The sequence below is a fragment of the Homarus americanus genome, unplaced genomic scaffold (assembly GCF_018991925.1).
Source record: "Homarus americanus isolate GMGI-L3 unplaced genomic scaffold, GMGI_Hamer_2.0 scaffold4060, whole genome shotgun sequence".
Taxonomy (NCBI): Eukaryota; Metazoa; Arthropoda; class Malacostraca; order Decapoda; family Nephropidae; genus Homarus; species Homarus americanus.
In genome coordinates, this window is record NW_024746161.1 from 8,856,466 (window position 1) to 8,877,096 (window position 20,631).

Consider the following 20,631-nt stretch of genomic DNA (forward strand, 5'->3'; position numbering starts at 1 on the left):
CCACTGTCTCTCCTTCTTCCACTATCACCCGTCCTTCCTCCCCTCACCCGTCCCTCCTCCCACCAGCTCCCCCCTCCACTATGGTAATCACCGCCAATGACTGTGAGGCAGCAACTTGCAAGTCAACACTAGCACCATTAAGCGCCATTACTGCGAGGCGGCCACACGCGGCTACTCGCCCCTCTGCGACACCACTCACTCACTCTCCCACAAATTCACGGGTAATAATGAGGTACTAGAGGCTTCCCTGCACGACGTTTATGACACCCACTTGGCTGAAACGTTTCCGGCGATGAAATGCCGCCAGGAAAACAACTTCTAAAACAGTCCAACTTTACTGCTGCTATACCCCCCGTCACTATAATGTACCCCCGTCACTATACTGTACCCCCCCGTCACTATACTGTACCGTTGGGAAACACGGCCAGGTAGGTGAAGACAGCTGGCAGCGACTGTGTTTGTAAGAATGACGACATCTGAGAGTAAGTAGTACTGGGTGTAGAGATGTGACAATAGTACCGGGTGTGTGGGTGTAGAGATGTGACAATATATTAGTGGGTGTGTGGGTCAAGAGTGGTGAGTAGGAGCGGTGGGTGATGGTTGCAGAGTGTGTGTGTGTGTGTGTGTGTGTGTGTGTCGTGAACAAAGGTGCACCTCGCTTGGGTTCTCATGATGATCACATTAAAGTTTCCCACTTCACAACTTTTTACCGCCGGGGACAAATAATACTTGGAGATGATCACCACCACCGCCACCACCACACACACACACTCACTCACTCACTCACCCACCCACCCACCCACCCACCCACACACACACACACACTCACTCACTCACCCACCCACCCACCCACCCACCCACCCACACTAACTCACCCGCATTATTACACCATCACGGACGACGAGTAGTGGAGAAACACCATCATGCGTGTGAGTGAAGACAGTGGCGGCAAAACACAACATTTACTGGACTTGTTCGTGTGTGACGTTGTATACAAATATTATCGGGAGGCCGTTCAGGGAATCTGGCCGATGAAGACCGAGACACCAGTTACGTAAAGGAAACAACACCTGACGGAGGAAAAAAAAGTGAAGACGACCACAAGTGCAGGGGAAGTGGGGGGGGGAACTGGCTTGGCAGCAGGTGGGAGAGCGAAGAAGAGTGCCCCGCGGCCTCTCACACTACATACACCAGCCAGCCAGTCAGAGCCACCAACCAGCCAGCGATTACTGTCAAAACGCTCACATCCGGGACATAACAACACACTCAACATAGGCTTAAAATGATTCCCCGGACAACACCCACAATCCTCCTGTAGCCACCATTACTACACCGCCCGTAGCCTGATAACACAACCCTCCAACCCAATCCAAGTGCCTGGAAACCTGCCACGATACTAAAGCTTTATTAAACCTAGTAAAGGGATGACCTGAAGAATAGCCACCCCAGTTTATATCACTTTAAAGATTTAACCACCCTAACATTAACCTTCCTTAACCCTACCCCTCAAATAGTTAGGGTGGTTAATCTATAGGTGTAATAAGCTGGGGGTGCATGTTCTTCAGGTGATCCATGATGATGATGACGAGTGTATATAACAATGTAACAAGATAGTAGGAGTTTGTTCATGAGGTGTGGTAACTTGCAGGGGGAGGGGAGTGGAGTAAAGGGCGGGGGAAAGGGGGGGGGGAAGGAAGTAAGGAGATGGGGGAAGGGTATAACGGAGGAAGGTCACACCAGATTACAGATTGCCCCAGAGGGGGCTAGTTTATTGGGCACCCCCTTACATCCTGTGCAAGGTGAAGCGCAGAAGCGTTTACAGTGCCCAACTGGGAAGCATGCGGAGTTCATGCTTGCCTTTATGACTCGTGCATTAAGGGCGTGGAAGCCTGAAGGGTCATGGGTTTTGTCAGCAAGTTACATAAAGTGACAGAATGATGAGACACCGTAGCACCACCCACTGTTAAGATGACCTCAGTACAGGAAGTAGGAGGGGCCGGGGTCATCCAGGGCATTCCCTACTCTGCTGCCTACCACAACACACACACACACACACACACACAACAGCACATCAGTCATACAGTCTTCATCGCGTAAACACTCCCATAAATTGATTTGTACCCACAAGCACGCACACACACACAAACAATTACCATTATTATTATTATTATTTGCACCCTTCTAACATCCCCCACCATTGTGCTTTATACAAGTAACAAAGCTTGTCTGTGAACAAATAAACGACGTGTCATCAGAACAAATAAAAACATCCTTCATCAACAAATACAAATACCTCATCAAAGACAATTCAACGTTGATCTTAAAATAGTCAAAACACACACACACACACACACACCGACACACACACACACAAGGACACGCACACACACACAAACTCCAGGCGACACCAGCAGAGTCCTCCCAACAAAGACAGGCCAGACCTCAACCTTAACGCTTACGAAGGCGACAACAACAACGGTTATAGCTCCACGGGGGGTGACAAACCTTGGTGCAGGAAACAGTATATGACACGTGAAAAGCCCAGACAACAGCCTTCACGTCACCCGGCTATAATGATTCACCACAAAGGGTGAACTCTTAAAACAAAGACAACTAACTCCTTGCGTACTAAACTATATATATATATACGTTATCCCTCCCTGACCAAGGATAATGTTAACCCTTTGAAGACGATGGTTTAAACCCTTTGAAGATTTAACCCTTAAACCTAACCTAACCCAATTTATTTCACCTAAATATTAACCACCTTCATGCTAACCTAACCCCATTCCCTGAAATAATGTTAATTCGGTTAATCTTTAGGTAAAATAAGATGAGTAGTAAATCTACCTTATTATAATCATCAACAATGTCAAGTGTACGGACATCAACTCTACTGAAACACACACACACACACACACACACACACACACACACACACACACAAGTACCGAACAAGTTAATGTTATTGTTCTTCCTCGTGTTGGAGTTAAGGCCTGTGACCTATGACAACTTGGGAAGTAAACAAAAATTAACTCATTTAAACGTGTCATTTGTGAGCTGGTCGGTGCACTAAATTAACTAACTGTACTTGAGGATTATAAACTCTTACAGACTCACGTACAGTCTAGTAAAAACTAATCACTTTGGGGTAAATATCAGGGAGATGTGGGGTAGAAAAACCCGGAGGTGCGGGACAAAGCCTACAGCAGAGGCCAGTGTGCTGTCCCCCACCACCACAGTAAGTCGTGAAGGCCAGCCACCAGCCCATGAAGAGAGGCAACTAGGCCAGCCATGAAGAGAGACAAGGAGGTCAGCCATGAAGAGACAAGGAGGTCAGCCATGAAGAGAGACAAGGAGGTCAGCCATGAAGAGAGACAAGGAGGCCAGCCATGAAGAGAGACACCAGCCATAGAGAGACAGGTCAGCGAGAGACAAGGTCAGCCATGAAGAGAGACAAGGAGGTCAGCCATGAAGAGAGACAAGGAGGTCAGCCATGAAGAGACAAGGAGGTCAGCCATGAAGAGAGACAAGGAGGTCAGCCATGAAGAGACAAGGAGGTCAGCCATGAAGAGAGACAAGGAGGTGGCCATGAAGAGAGACAAGGTCAGCCAAGAAGAGACAAGGAGGTCAGCCATGAAGAGACAAGGAGGTCAGCCATGAAGAGAGACAAGGAGGCCAGCCTGAAGAGAGACAAGGAGGCCAGAAGCAAGGAAGAGAGAAGAGGAGGTCAGCCATGAAGAGACAAGGAGGCCGGCCAGAAGAGAGACAAGAGGCCAGCCATGAAGAGAGAGACAAGGAGGCCAGCCATGAAGAGAGACAAGGTCAGCCAAAGAAGAGAGACAAGGAGGCCAGGCAAGAGAGACAAGGAGGGCAAGAGAGAAGGAGGCCATGAAGAGACAAGGAGGCCGGCCATGAAGAGAGACAAGGAGGCCAGCCATGAAGAGAGACAAGGAGGTCAGCCATGAAACCAAGCAATGGGGGAACCCTTACAGGCTAGCCATGGAAGTGAGGGATGGGGGAAGTTTGGAGGCCAGCCATGGAGGGAACTCATAAAGGCTAGTCAAGGAGGCCAGTCAAGAAGGTCAGCCACAGAGACCACATTACAACACAAGTAATTCAACCTTCCTAGCTAACTATTGGGTGTATCAATGCGCGCGCGCGTGTGTGTGTGTGTGTGTGTCAGAGAGGGATAGTGTTGTGGTGGGTGTAGGGAAGGTGGTGGTGATGGTGCCAGGAACCAGAGTGCGGATGTGGCACTTAACGTGTCCTGATGACATGTGTCCGCTACCCCTCCCTCCCCCTAACGCACACACACTATAAATATACCCTCAAAGTGCCCAGTGTCCATATAAACATACAGATATATGTATATAAACAGTATATAATTGCATTTACATCCGGGTTCTATAAATCCTCTCGTCCGTTCGTATTTAGTAGAGAAACACACACACACACACACACACACACACACACACACACACACAGGTGACCCTCCCTTAATCACTTTATCCACCTGGGTAATTAAGTATTGTAGTAATTATAAACAAAAAACAATTAATATTAAGAGTCTTACAGCACTAATCTCCCTTGTACTTTACGATAACTTACACCAACAATCAAGTACAAACTCCTGAAGGGTGAGTGAGTGAAGTGTCGGTATTACTTCACTCGAGGGACAAGTGGCTGCCTGGCGGAGGAAAAAACCACAACCAAACATCATTATCCTCGTGTTGTTATAACTAGCATGGTGAGAGAAACCGAGGCTGCCCTCCACACTGTGTTCACCTACCACCTCCACACTGTGTTCACCTACCACCACCACACTGTGTTCATCTACCTCACCCACCCCACTACTTGCCCTACCTCACTGACTAAGTTGGTACCACAATGTAGTATTTTAAGGTAGGTAGGTGTGTGTGTGTGTGTGTGTGTGTGTGTGTGTGTGTGTGTGTGTGTGTGTGTGTGTGTGTGTGTTGTACGTCAGTGTGGGGAATATTTTATGCGAGTGACAACATACAGACAGACAGACATACAGACAGACAGACAGCCGTGTGAAGGTTTCAAGGCTGGTGTTGTTAGCTCACTCCACCACGCCGTTGTCACATATTTTATGATGATCGTGACGTTTATACTCGAAAATATATGAGAGAGAGAGAGAGAGAGAGAGAGAGAGAGAGAGATCCATATTCCGCAACAAAAAATTATATAAATCAACAAAAATCTGAATTCTTCCTGATGGCATTAAATTAGGTTAGGTTAGGTTACGTTAGGTTAGGTTAAGTAAGGTAAAGTTAGGACCAGTTAACATTACGCTATATTGCAAACTTTACTCGAATCGATCTATAGAATTACAAGGTCCGGTTCCGTGTCCTGTTGAGGCTGCATACTGTACTCAATACCTGTGTGATTATGACGCCGGCCAACTGACCACCTCACCTTCCCTCTACAGGTAACCGAAAACTCACTCGTCACCCACTACTTGACTCTCCACCCACTGACTAAGTCACCGCCCACCACCTAACCTCTCCACCCACTGGCTAAGTCACCGCCCACCACCTAACCTCTCCACCCACTGGCTAAGTCACCGCCCACCACCTAACCTCTCCACCCACTAGCTAAGTCACCAACCTCTCCGCCCACTAACTCACCACCCAACTCTCCACCTACCAATCATGACTCAGCTGACTGTGCAATAACCAGGTGAGTCTCCACGGACTGGTGAGTCTCCTGGGCAGGTGGTGGGGGGAGGGAGGAGTTTGGTGGAGCACTATCAGAGGTTATCAGGGGACGCGGGTGCCGGTAAGTGAAGCCGGTCGGCCAGCATCCGGTCACAGGCCACGAGGCTTCCTGTTACTGCTATGATTCTCACTCAGCCGGACGCCGGTGTTGGCTGCCACCCCCGCCCCCATACCAGCCACAACTCCTACCCCAACCCATCCCTACCCCCACATCTCTCCTAACCTCCCTACCCCACACACCTCCTGACCTCCCTACCCCACACACCTCCTCCTGACCTCCTCTTACCCCACACACCCTGACCTCCCTACCCCACACCTCCCCTACTGACCCTCCCCACCCCACACACCTCCCCTCCTGACCCTCCCCACCCCCACACACCTCCCCTCCTGACCCTCCCTACCCCACATACACCCCCCTCCTGACCCTCCCTACCCCACACACCTCCCCCCTCCTGACCTCTCTACCCCACACACCTCCCCCATCCTGACCCCTCCCTACCCCACACCCTCCTGACCCTCCCTACCCCACACACCTCCTGACCCTACCCCACACCTCCACCTCCCACCCCACACACCTCCTCCTGACCCTCCCTCACCCATCCATCATACAACAGCAAGACGACCATGGCGACGAGCGAGAATGCGGTTCACCCCTGCAGTCTTCCCCCAAGGCTCTCAGCTGCAACAGACTCAAGGAATTATTGGACACCCTCATGATGTTTGTGAGTCAAGGATAAATGACCAGCACAGCGAGACCCTAAACTACATGTTGTGGCCCTGGCTCTCGTCACTCCCAGACCCATCAACACACTCACTGCTCTGGTTACCCACAACGTGCAGTAATAATGGTTTACAAGTCGTATATATATATATATATATATATATATATATATATATATATATATATATATATATATATATATATATATATATATATATATATATAAATCTTTATGTGTCTTTTGGTAATGTTTTTCTGTATTGTAATATGAAAAAGAAAAAAAATAGTGAACACTAATAACACCAATCCAGTGTGACGTGAGAGAACAAGAAGTGGTCCCTACACGAGGCGGCGTCTGACCCAAGTGATGACATATTCTCACCTCGTTCCTGCAGCGCAACAACAGTCGTCCCTCAATATGGTCGTCACATCTTCCGTCTTGGCAAACAGTGAACCTGTCCCCTCCTTGTACAGCGTGACATATAACAGGTATTGAATTGAATTGAATTGTAACAGTTTTATTTAGCCAGAAAAATACAGATACAGAGTGGATAATAATAACAATATTAACATGGCTGAGCCAGTTGAGAACCTGAGCTCTCTTTGAGGCACCTGATGTATACTATACATTTATCTCAAGGAAGTATTATATAACATTTATTATCATCTGCAATAGTACAATAGCATGGTAGTAATAAGTACATCTCATAATGTTACCACGGTTAACACCGTAAACAACAAAATAAAGTGGTGAAGGATTACGCTTCCGGGACTCTCAGTACAGCAACACGTCCAGGGACGAGCACCACCATTGTTCCCTGGGTGTACACTTGACGGATCAGCGTAACACGAGTATCACCTGTGCTGTGTGTGAAGCACAGTTGAGAAGAGTAAAGGAATATGCGAACAATATGTACCTTACGTCACTGTTCACCACCATGAGCTGTGGCCCTCACCTCTGGCCCAAGGGGCCGCCAGTGTGTGTGTGTGAGCAACAACACACATACACACAATGTTGCCAGGATCTGCACCATGTGTCCCCCCCCCCCCACCACCACCGTAGTTCACACTCAGTTTACTAAAACAATATAATTATATAAAGACAGTTATAGCTTTAGTTAGGCTATATTTCCACCATTTATATATAGTATCAGTTAACTAATACAGTTGAGAGTCAAAGTTTTAAGTATGTCGTGTTTGAGTTGTCTGTTAGACCACAACTAACAAATGACTGGTCATCTTGGCAGTACGTGAAGGCCACGCACGCCACCACAACACCACCACCCACCCGTCCTGGCACGGTGATACTCTACAACTTACAAGGGGAAAACATACATTGTGCTCTGATGATATTAGCTTAGCAACGAGGGGAGATAAAGCTGACACCAGTTACAGTGTAGCAAAGTTGAGACTCCTTTACATCTAGTTGGAGCGGAGACTTAGATAGGAGGTTCCTGTATGGTATGTTGGAAAGACTATATGTACAAGGAAGGAAGTGCACATGGACAGAGAGATAAGTGAGAAGCAAGACGTTTATATAAAATATTTAACTAAAACTGAATTCCGGTGAAGTGAACTACGAAACACTGGGATGTCCCGCCGTAAATGAGAGGGAACATTACCACACGGAAGGAAAGGGAAGGAGGGAAAGGGAAGGGAAGAAGGAAGGGAGCGGGAAGAAAAAGAGGAAGGGAGAGGGAAGGAAAAGGAAAGGAGAGGAGAGGGGAGGAGCTCTAAGATCGGGCTAGGAGGAAGACACGGGAGGGGGAGGGGGAGGAGGAGGAGGCAACTGTCAGTAAATGTGTTGCTGACGAGAAGGAAGAAGAAGAAGTCACTAAAAACCCTACACACTATACCATGAAAGATGTGGGTTTTTGTTTTTTTAATAGTTGGAGTAAATATAGTTTGAGAACCATTGACGTCACAAGATCAACTCAGTGTTAAGAAAAAAATGTCGATAATAATATAACTACGATCCTCTTTACGTGGTTTGTACAGAGAGAGAGAGAGAGAGAGAGAGAGAGAGAGAGAGAGAGAGAGAGAGAGAGAGAGAGAGAGATTACTGTAGTATTTCTGGCGATGATATATTTACACAGATTACTATTGTCACCAGCTGTTGTGGGGTTTGGTCGGGTTATCATCACCGGGGAGAGAGAGAAAAAAAATCGTATACATATAAGGTAGAGCGGCGGGAAAACTACAAGCAATAACAATTTAGGAACCAGGATATGACTGAGGCTATAACACCACAGACGGTGTTGTTGGAATCACAGGCTGAAGATAAACGTATTATAGAAAGTCTTGTTATAGGGACCAGGCAAGAATATATATATATAAGCTGTTAAACTTGTAGTATTAAGCTGTTGATATATCTTGGGCGACAGGAAAAGATTATTGTACAAACTTGTCAAGAGGAGAATCAAAGTTGTTGTTGGTGAGGAGACGAGTGGAATCTTTTTAGCGGGCGGAGACTGTGCTTAAGGAAACCTGGACTCTGTGTGTGTGTGTGTGTGTGTGTGTTAAGCCTTCGATACATAAGAAGGAAGTGTAGGCGGCACTGCATTCGACTGCCTTCGCTTCCCCAGGTGTAAAATTTTATATCCATTCACAGGTGGGTGAGTTTGAAGTGCCTCGCGTGTGAACCAGCAACTTTAGAACAAGGGCAAGGGTTGTATCTACGTGTCCTCCGCCACAACCCTTACACGAAAGGCCCATCGGAATCACATTTAGTGGACATTCAAGAACTGAAAAGTTTGCAAGGCATTGGGGATAATTCTGGTGGAATTTACCGTTGTTGAATGGTATTAGAATGAGAACACAACACTGGGGTGAGGAGGCTGGAGTAAGGCTGGGGTAAGGACTGGAGTGAAGAGGGAGTAGTATTCGCAGCTTATCCACGCGGTAATGGCAGGTGATGCGGGGAGTCATGCAGGAGCACGCTTACCACTTGTCGCACGAACGCCAACACAACATTTGCCATGGTTTAACTTAAAGTACTGTTACACATTATCAGTGTAGAAGCCTTAGGTGTTGCACCACTAAGAGAGCTCAGGCCCTCAATTGGATCAGCCATGTCAATGTTATTATTATTATCCACTCTGTATCTGTATTTTTCTGGCTAAATGAACTGTTTCCATATCAATACCCATACACTGTACAGTCAACTACTGAAGCCCGTCCACCTCTCCCAATGAACCACAAACCCCGAGATTCAGACTCGTGAACCCGAAGCAGTAGATTTATACATTATTCTATCAATAAATGTTTCGGAGTCATGAGTTTGAATCTCTTGGGGGGGGGGTTCTTGGTTCAGGGGAAGAGGTGAACAGAATTTAGTTGACTGTACAATACTAAGATAATGTAAACACTATAATACAAGTTTCAAGTAACGGTAGTAGTTTATTATCTTATTTCACCGCAGCAACTGACTTAATATATTAGATCAACAGAAGAAGAATATTGAGGTAGCTACCGTTGTTTGAAAACTCTGTAGTCTAGGAATCATTCTTTCATTAAGCTCCGGCTACAAACACACACACACACACGAGAGAGAGAGAGGATTAGCTGTAAGTGACCCCGGTGTTGCTATTGTAATTTATCGTTTTAGACGCGTCAAGTTCCAGAGGTCATTTACACCGTTATACTCGCCCCAGCTCCACCCCCCCCCCCCACACACAACAGAAGATGAGACTGACAAGAGGGATCACTGCCGCTGGCCATCCAACACTTCCTGTGTGGTGGTGGTGGTACTGTGGCTCACGGGTGACGGGGCACACAACCACATCCTGGTCCCAACCACCATCACAAGTGTTTCACCACCACAATAATAAAAATAATAGTGGTGGTGATAATAAGAGTAACAATAATAGAAATAGTGATGATAATAAAATACTACGACTGCTACTACTAACAACAATACTGCTATTGCTACTAACAATAACAATAATACTAAAGCTACTACTATTAATAATAATGGTTATTTAAAAAAATGCATCTATACAGAATATGAAAATACCCAGGAGCGCCGAAAACTGGAGGGTGGCGAGGTAGGTGACACCTAAATAGTGGGACAATGACATGGGTGCGCTAGGAACTGGGATGATGGGTAAGAGGGCTAGGAGTTGGAGGGTGGATAAGAATGGGCTAGGAGCTGTTGGGTGGATAAGAGTGAGCTAGAAGTTGGTGAGTGGATAGAAGATGACTAGGAGCTGGGAGTACAGAAGATAGCTAGGAGCTGGAGTATAGCAGATGGCTAGGAGCTAAAAGGTGACTAGGAAAAGTCTTCTAGATGGGTAAGACCTGGGGTGGGGGGAGGTGGATAGGAAAGACCTAAGACCTGGTAGATGGGTAGGAGGAGAGGGGCTAGGAATTGGGGTACGGGCAGGGGAGGTTTAGGCAGGTGGTCCTGGGGCGCCGGATACAGTCTTCCGCTCTTTGTGAGTGTCAGTAACCAGCAACTACTTCCCACCCCCGCCACTCTCTCTCCTACCTACCTGCCTCCTCCCACCTTCACCAAGCTGCACCAGGAGCTTCAGTGATTGCTCCTGGCCACCTACAGGAAATTATGGACATTTTGAGCCTCTACTGAAGCTCCAGTGGAAATAGAGGGTTCCTATACGAGCTCTAAAGGACATTTGGGGGCACCTTCGGTTCTAACTTACATTTCAGACCCATGCGAAATCTCTTAAGGGATATATAAAGGCTTCCTAGCTTCCTGTATGAGCCAGAATGGATGTAGAAGGATTCCTACAGTAGCTATTGGCTGGTGGGACCGAATGGATACAACACTCGTCTACTGTCCTATTGGTCGCGTACCCTCGGTTCACCCAGCAGTAGTTGGGGAGTGAAGGCTGAAGAGTGTGTGTGGGGGGAAGATAGGCAGTAGTGTTCGAAGCCTCTACAAGAGCCTCAGCGTGTGTGGAAGGCCGCTAGTTACTTCACTGTGTCATGTGGACCAACCCAATCAATCACTTAAAAAAACCCAGCTTGGCACCCTATATTATTGCCACTAGACCACCACCACCTCCTGCACGCACACGATCTGCAACGTGTGATGACCACAACCCACAAAAGATACAAGCATTCACGTAAGATGTAGTCTATCGATACAGGCAGCTATAAAACAAGTGACAATAGACTAACACGCGGGACGAAAATAAGGTTTGACCGATCTTTTTATGGCTATCCTACATTGAATCAACTAAATGTTTACCACTATTAGTATATCTGCACTGTTAACTTACCCGATGAGCCACTGTGAACTGGTTATAAATAAATATCTATAGACACAGGTTTTACAACACTGATATGTTCGGCTAGGCTTGGGTAGGTTAGAAACTGTGTTAATTGTATCGCACACACACACACACATATAGTACGTGTACACCAACTGTTATTATATACCTCATAAAACACACCCCAAGCAATACGTTCATTTTCCGTGGTTAGTTTCAAGTTATTTATCGGAACAATAACATGAACCCACTGTTAAACTAAAAAATAAAATTCAAGACAAATTTATCTTTCCACTGCACCAGGATTATAGTCAGTTAAAACATCTGAACATGTTATACCCCTGTTATATATCCCACTAACTGCTTACCAAACTGTTATAGATCTTATTGTACCATAACACCGACGAATATGACTACGACACGACGCTGGGTGACTGGGGGAAGGGCAGCAAAATAAGCTCTTCTAAGAGTTGTACACGGCAGCTTAAAAAACCTTTACTTGACGATGATTTTTGCGGCTTGTTCATTTCCGGTGTTACAATTCGAGTGACTAGACCCATAAATGCTTGATAATCGTCTCGTGAAGGGGATAATTCAGTATCATTACCTGATGATCGTCACGCTACGGCGTCTCGGTTTGCTGGACCGAATTAAGTGAAGCTTACGAGGGCAATGAACTAGATTCAACTTCTCGCAAGATTTCAGGTTAACAAAGGTACAGTACGTTTAGATAGGTTATATTATTAGGATGGGAATTATCTTTGCCGTGCGAATATCCTATTATCATCCAAATATGGGCCAAAAGCGGTAATGAAAAACTAAATAAGTAAATAAAATGAAAAAATAAGACGTCCAAGGAGACGGTAAGCGAGGCGCTTGAGGTGTGCAGCTGCGTCTGTCGCTGACCTGCCCCTCTCTTGGCATTACTCTCCTCCAGCAAACTCCCTTTAAGAACAAACCACTGGGAGATGGATGCCTGGGGCTCTACTAATCCATGGGTCATGTAGGACAGTACCCCAGAGTTGAGGGGAGTGAGTACTGTCCTGGGTTTCATGGGCTAAGTTACCAGAGGTAGCTGGGGCAGCAAGAGGTCCAGGCAGTAACCGGCTTAGGTGGAGGTATAGTGGCCAGAGCGGCGCCACCCAGCCGTCCACCTCCCCACCACTCTTCACTTCCATCAATTCTCTTATATACAGTACATTAAATACAAATGAAGTTTAATAATTCCTTAGTAACTGCGTTTTCACAATCAACTCATTTCGAAGGCTTGTGATAGCGGCGGCATTCTGTTCAGTTTGTCCCGAGCTCCAGGACTTGAAATACAGGACCGCAAGATCAGGACGAGGAATGAAAGCGAACCCCATAGGCCTAAGGACCCATTAGGAAAGGTGAGGAAACAACACTGTTGACAAGAGCTCTTCTTTGATAAACAAGGAGGCAGTTTGGCCAGTACTACACTCGACAACCAGGAAACGAGAGCTGAATCAACCAAGCCTCCGCACCCCCAGCAAAAAAATAAAGGGGTTCCCGGTATTTTTAATGTGCGATAAAACTAAAGAAAAGTCTCCTAGACTTAAGATATTGCTAATGCATTTGGTTGAAATCAATCGCAACGCCAAGTATAAGGTCATAAGTATACCGTACTCGTACTGTATGTTGCAAGACCAAATGTAAAAAGTTCAGTAAAGAGAGACAATACCATGTCACGAGCACTGATGGCTGGAAGCAAAATCACACCTTGCCACAGGCCTACTGGTGCTGTCCAGAAACAAATACTGTCATCTGTTTCTACAATAAAATATTCACATAACCGTAAAACCACAAAGATATAAACAGATACGCACGTATGTATTAGTTATAAAAAGAGTGAAGCCCAGAGCTATTTTATAGCCCTGGGCTTTTTATATAAAGACGAAAGCTAAGGTGCTCCGTTGTTTCCCTTTTCCCGTGGGATTTTATCAATACCGCGTGTGTGTGTGTGTGTGGAGCGGGGGCAGGTGTAGGCTATCACTGCAAGGGTTGTGGAGTGTGGCGGCAGATACCTGAAACACCTGTTACTCATCACGATATAATAATATTGTATATCCAACAATTATAATAATATTTTATATCCAACACAATGACAACTTTTATGAAAAACAGACTGACAGAGCACAGAATTTTGCTAGAAGAGTTATTGTAAAGAACATCGTCCAGACAACAAGGCGATGAAATACACCCGACACTGCAGCACTGTGACCGGCTGTCCGTCATTAACTGGTCCTAACGCTCACAACATTTTGCTCATCCTTCGTTACTACTGACAGGCGTCTTATTGAAAGTACGTCAGAGGGTGGAGAAGTAGACAATAATGTAGCACGTGAGAATGCCAGGCCCTTATAATAAAAACCAGACTGGCAACATTTTAAATACGTCAATGATACAATCCACAATGACAACTATCATCACATATTTAAAATTATCCAAACATCTTATTACTGAGATTGATTAGGAACAATATCTAAGATTTTTTATGTACAGTATGAATAAAATCTGCCCTCAATCGCCGTCACAACTTCAACATCAATGAGCACGTTAATTGCTATATACTGTGTACGTGAGATTCTACTAAACTGCAAACGGAATCACATATGCGTAAATCTTGCCATGACTCAACACACGAGAGTGGGATATCGCAATCTTACGATATCTAAATTTAAAAAAAAAACCTGTTAAACGAATCTAACCCAACCAACAATGATCTCGACTAGATAAATTAATAAAAACACTACCCTCTAGTCTAACCGACAGACTGAACTGGGGATAAATACTTTCTCCGTACGAAATATTACAATCCCTAATAAAGGTAAGGTGGAACTAATAGTTATGTGATGTATGGCTAAGAGGATAAATTCTCTAGCCGGACGGAATTCGTTGCGCATTTTTTTTCAAGACCGGTTAATAAGGAGCCAGGACGAAGAATATATGAACATTATTAGTGGAGCATAACTAAATAACAGTTGTTTTTGTGTTTTTTTCATACATAAAATTCTGGATAGAGGGGAGGGGGGCAGTGTGGTAAGAGACATTGGAACAAAACAATCGATCACTAAAGTAACTGTGTACACTTCATCTGACGGAGACTTAGGGACAAATGACATTAACAAAAATACTGTTCCTGTAACTGACAAATTGTGACCAAAACTACAGAAAAGTGAGTTGAACACAACAATTAATTTTACACAAACCTAGCCAAATATAATCTTACACAAACCTAGCCAAACATAATTTTACACAAACCAAGCCAAATTTCTTACACAAACCTAGCCAAATATAATCTTCCACAAACCTCGCCAAATATAAGCCCACGTGAACTTAGCTTTGCACTGGTCCTAAACAAGCCAAGGTCTACATCGGCTCTAAAACCTGATAACATCGATCCACCGCCGACCTTGTCTCCCTTGCAGGGGGTCAATACAGGCCTATACTAGCTTTACGATGATCCTACACATTACATACAACCTTACGTCATATTGGACCACTGTAACCCTTGCCGTAATATATAAATCAAGTCTTGCTTTACAATAGTCCTATGTAAGTAGTGATTTACAATAATTCTACTTAACCCTTGCTTTACAATGGTCACTCCTGCCTTTCAATGGCCCTGTGCTAACCTTGCTGTGAGACGGTGCTGCGCCAAGTTGTAACAAGCTTTACATTGCTCCACGTTACACCTGAGGCCTGACTTTGACCTCCATTCCCGACCAGGATTTATAGTCTTCCCTTTCCGCCGGAACTTTCCCCGAAAAAGATTAAAGAGCTTTGATAAAGTTGGAGTTAAAAATCGCGATGGAAACGAAAGAAATGAAGAGAAAAATGCATTATTCACGGCAGAGCACCAGACGTTGTGTAGTACTGTATATAATGGTTTTCACTGTAGTATACTGCTCTTATTTTTCTTCGACTTCATTTGGTTTGCCTACGAGTGGCTGTGATATATTACCCCTACATAATACAAAGCAGATTTAAAATAGTGTTATTAGTCAATAAATCTGAGAAAACGTGTGGATAACAATCAGTTGTTTTCATTCTCACCGACGCCGCAATACGATATATAAATCAAGCACATTAACATGACCATTAAAAAGGAATGCAAGACTAATAGACGCAGAAAACAATAAAATTAAAGCATGAATGGTTAAGGAAATGATAATAAATAAAAACACAGAATAACAAAACAGTATTTTTTTAAATGTGTTCAAATAATTAACCCATTGTGTACGGTGTCACCTCTAAGCTGAATAAAATCGTCAAATAGAATATTAAAATTGGCGACCCCGTAATGAAGGGGGTTAAACACAGGCAACTGTCATATCTAGCAACACTGAATTTAGAATGAAAAGGCTCTCCCTTTACACACACACATAAACCCTTACGTTTTTCATTCAAGAGATTTCGAACTTCTAATATTATAGGGGTCTATAATCACCACAGAGTGGACAATCGTATACCTCACCCGCAACGTTCAGAAAGGTGTAGCCTTTAATAAATCAGTCAACTGATAACCCATCTATGATAACTGAGACAACAAAGACGCGAAACTATAACTAGCTTCATATATAACATATTATTTTTCTTTGATCCGGAAACCAATTTGCATGGTCTGCGCCTGTGTGTGATGGTACACATGCTTAGCAAACATGATATTCTTATCCTCAACAACTTAAATTATGTAAACACGCCTTTACGAGCAGCAGCCACAAAATAAACAATACAATAAGGAACAATAATGTCCCAGAAACAACAAATTACTTAAAAAGTTCAAGAGTAATCAAACGCTGTAAGAGAAGTTTGTGACAGTCGCGGGAGGACAGGTGCCACACTCCCAATACCTGTATAATTCACCCTCTTCACCTCACCGTCAACTAACAGCAGCTTCACAAGTTGCAATACCTTACTAAATACCTGTTAGCCTTTAGTATCTTCATTGATACCAATAAAATTATAAAATATAGGCCTATTGTTATAAGCATGTGTTACTAGGGCATATGTAAATATACTGTACTTGCAACTTCGATTATCCTTAAACAACTAACAAAAGAGGTACAACAAAGAAAATGGTGCACTAACGTTGCGAGGCACGTGTGCAAGTATACACCAGCGATGTGGGTGGACTAATAATAACCTACTTGAATATGGTATGCTGGTTTGAAGCCAGATGTAGGTATACATGCAAAATAAGAAAGGGAATTATGGAGCAGAAGTTAACAAAACTACTATCTTTTGATACAATCGTGACAGTATCGATGAAACTAGTCAAACTGCCTCTCCGGAGAGTTGACTAAGATTTTGACATTACTCAAAAGTGACCTAGCCCAGGCAGGAGTAATGTGATGTTAATTAATTAAAAGTCAATTCCTATTTGTCCCGGGAGGAAACTACTGTACACGCCCTCTCGCTATCAGCTGTCCTTCGACCTACCACAGTGCAACGTCTGGCAGCTGCCGGCTGAGTTTTTTTTTCTCACGGTAACTACCGCGGTTACATATGGGTCACAATGAAGTTCATCAATGCAAGTCTGAATTTTCTAATTGTCAAAGTATTTTGATGAATTATGTCATTCTATTCTACACCATTATTTATCAAGGTCAAATTTGAATTACAATGACAGTAGCCATAATGTTCTTTGTGTTCGATAGGAAAGCTGCCATCAAAATACCACGTGGATTGCAAAGGCGGGAATATAGCAAGGTTGTTTTCATAGGGGCCAAGCAGAAAGTCTGTTTTTCATTCTTTTATAGGGATTAAGTGTTCTTTTTAAATGAAAAGAAACGCACGAGAGTTTTAAAAACAAATAAAACAATGTAATAGGCTGCTGCTGCTAATGCTTTCGGAAAAAATCATACATTTCATTTTATATTTATGATACCTACTTTTGCACAAAAAAAATTTCAATGGCACCGTACTTGTTAGGGTTACATGGATCCTTGACCCACGATATCTTGTCTATCACATGACATAGGATGAACAGGGATGGAACAACATGTGTCTAGCGGGCGGGAAGCAGGCCCGCCACTCTTCTCCGACCACCTGCTGGCCCACGCCACCTGTGCTACACTCAACATCTGCGCCACACCAGTGTCCTCACACACCCGCCATGGTTGCCAGGTTTTCTGGTTTAGGTTTCCTTCAGCCAACGGCCCATATCTGAGAATGTGGCAGAGTAGTTTGATGTAACGTTGGGCTTATCCACTGACATCATGGCAGGTTACCTAGCACCAGCAATCTTAAAGATGACACGATTATGATCCAAGGCCCATCTTTGTGTTTGAGACAGATAAGTCTTCCTGATTATTAGCAATGCAAGTAAAATTATAACTCTAAAGATAGTTAATCAACCTTGTACAATAACTGTCACCCTTACGCAGCTTGATGCAGCATTGGCGTACCCGCATCCACTTTCAAATACAAACTGCTAACGATCCTGAAACTCCAAGAAGCGCATGAATAGCCTTGAGAGGAAACAATGCTTACTAGGTTGCATGTAAATCCATCCAATACCGAATGATTACTCGCACTGATAAGCTTCAGGTTTGCACACACACGTACACGGTGTGATGTGAAGACATTACCCTTTGGCTAAATCTGACTAACAAGGAATAAAATGAACACGATATATTTGATATTTCGTTAAGAAGACAGAACTCAGACGAGATTTCCGTTATACAAAGGAAACACAGTGGCGGCTTCCACAACATAACTTGGCTGAAAGTCACTCTGACCTTTTCAAAGCGCACCCCCTCCCCCTCCACGCAATCAGCTGACTTGCTGAGCTGTCTCGGCACTGCGGCCTCCCGACGCAAGAATAACCACAACTAAACGCCGTGCCGGAACATTTGTTTTTTCACAAACCAATTTAAATGAACCACGATTCTTGGACTTCCATTAATTCATTTTTTTATTCTCAATATAAAGTGGGACAATGACAGATAATGAAACTGTTATAGTACGGGTATATTAGGTATGACAAAGGGGCGCGTGAGAATGATATACTGTACAATATATGGGAATAATGATTGACAGGTACTGCAACTAGGCACTGGGATAGTGACAGGCACTCGAACAATGTGGGATGCTGTGATAGCGACAGGTAGTACGATGTTAGACACTAGACCAATGATAGAAACGAGTTATAATCGGCAATAGAACAACGAAAAGTACTTAAACCATAACAGGTACTAGAACAATGATCGATTCAAGAAAAACGGAGGAACTTTTACAATGATCCGAACTATAAACCCGAAAAGTACTGGAACAAATTATGAACACTTTCACAATGATCAGTACTGACAAAAAGATAGGCAATAGAACAATGTCAAGTACTAAAAAGAATGGGCAATGATATGTATTAGGAACGATAAATACAATACTTAAAATAATGGCGAGAGTGATTGAGGGGCTTGTTAGAAACACGAACGTCAAAGAATTGGGTACAACGTTAGATGCAAAGGCTTAGAGGGGAACAGAATGGCCAGTTTCGGTGACGTGGTTTCATAACATGCAACCATATGTGATTAATGGGTTAATGAGCGTAAGATAGAGGCAGATGTAGTAGTGGATGAATAAATACGGTACCAGGTCGTGATGAGGGTAGCCTACGAGTTGGGAATTTATGGATATACAGACAGGTGGATCATGGATGCGATACACGTAATAAGGACGATGGGTGGATTTTGTTGATAGGTGAGAAGCAGAAGGGAAAGAAAGATTATGGTGGATGACGAAAGATATTGACTGAATAAAGTAGATGAGAAAAAATTGATTAAATAAATGTATATACAGGTACATTATGTACCTGTATATACATTTATTTATGTATCTGTGAAAATAATAAATAGTTAATAAAGGGAAAATAAATCCTGGAATAATGGGGTGGAGAGACCTGTGGCTGCAACGAGGAAGATGAAAGCAGTTGTAGTAGGAACGACACGAGAATGATGTGGCTGTCACAGGGGGCATGGAAGATCCTGAGTGAGGTGTGGGGCTGGCAGACCCTCGTGGGCTACCCTGCCACCACACTGAGTAGGCTTCCTCAACATGAGCCGAGTACCTAACCCCCTCACGTCAGCAGGCGACAGGATGTGGCTGATATGATAAAGGCCCTAATCACTTTACTTCATTTCATATTAAATAAATTGCGTAGATGTCATATGAAATAAGTTTTCAGTAATATATGTAAAAGTATTTTTCACGAGGTAACACTAAATTGCCCCAATTGCCTCCGCAGTTTAATTTTGGTTAAATGTCAACAAACTTGGTGTTGTACAGTACCGTCTATGTATAACCCCAGGTCCTTGAGAGTTAAGTGTTAGGTCAACAATCAGTGAAGGCATGCACGGTTTCGCCCAACCAGACATGACTGCACTACTACCACCACCCACCTCTCACCGCTCAATATTCTGCCCAGCTCACTCTTACCTTTCCTGCTGCTCTTCCTAGCCGTACGATCCCTAGTTTCAGGCCGCTCACAGGTTGTGAGGGGGGTGGGGTCGCTGCCACAATCTTCATCCTGCTCCTAAATCCCTAAATCCACGCTTAGCTCACAACGCTATAATCAATGCATGTGCACCCCACCTCCCAACACCCGCCCAGCAAAACAACTGTAAAGGCTCGGAGTCGGAGACCCGCAGTCGCTGCCGAGTCGCGTGTGTCGACCATGACGTCACAACCATCTGCGCCAGGGCTACCAACCTTTCTTATTTATGTATACAGTATTTAAGAAGAATGTTTACTGCTTCGTAAAAAAAGGAAAGAATGGTCTTAGAACATTATCTATAATATGTGTTATACGCGTAGTTTTGAAATCTAAATCTAAATTATTCATAGCAATGTAAACGAAAATTTCGTGAACTCAAAAAAAGAACTGACTTAACTGCTTTAATGATAATTCAACAAA

The 20,631-nt window shown here is 44.1% G+C and overlaps 1 protein-coding gene across 1 annotated transcript in view; it reads right to left on the bottom strand.

Annotated features, from left to right (window-relative positions):
• The window catches only part of LOC121879070 (zinc finger MYND domain-containing protein 19-like), a 60,765-nt gene extending 40,421 nt beyond the window's left edge, over positions 1–20,344 (bottom strand). The window contains exon 1 of the mRNA XM_042385563.1: positions 20,154–20,344. Coding sequence (XP_042241497.1) covers positions 20,154–20,243 — 90 coding nt within the window. The 5' untranslated portion in view covers positions 20,244–20,344. The remainder of the gene's footprint in view (positions 1–20,153) is intronic.
• Positions 20,345–20,631: the final 287 nt, after the last annotated feature.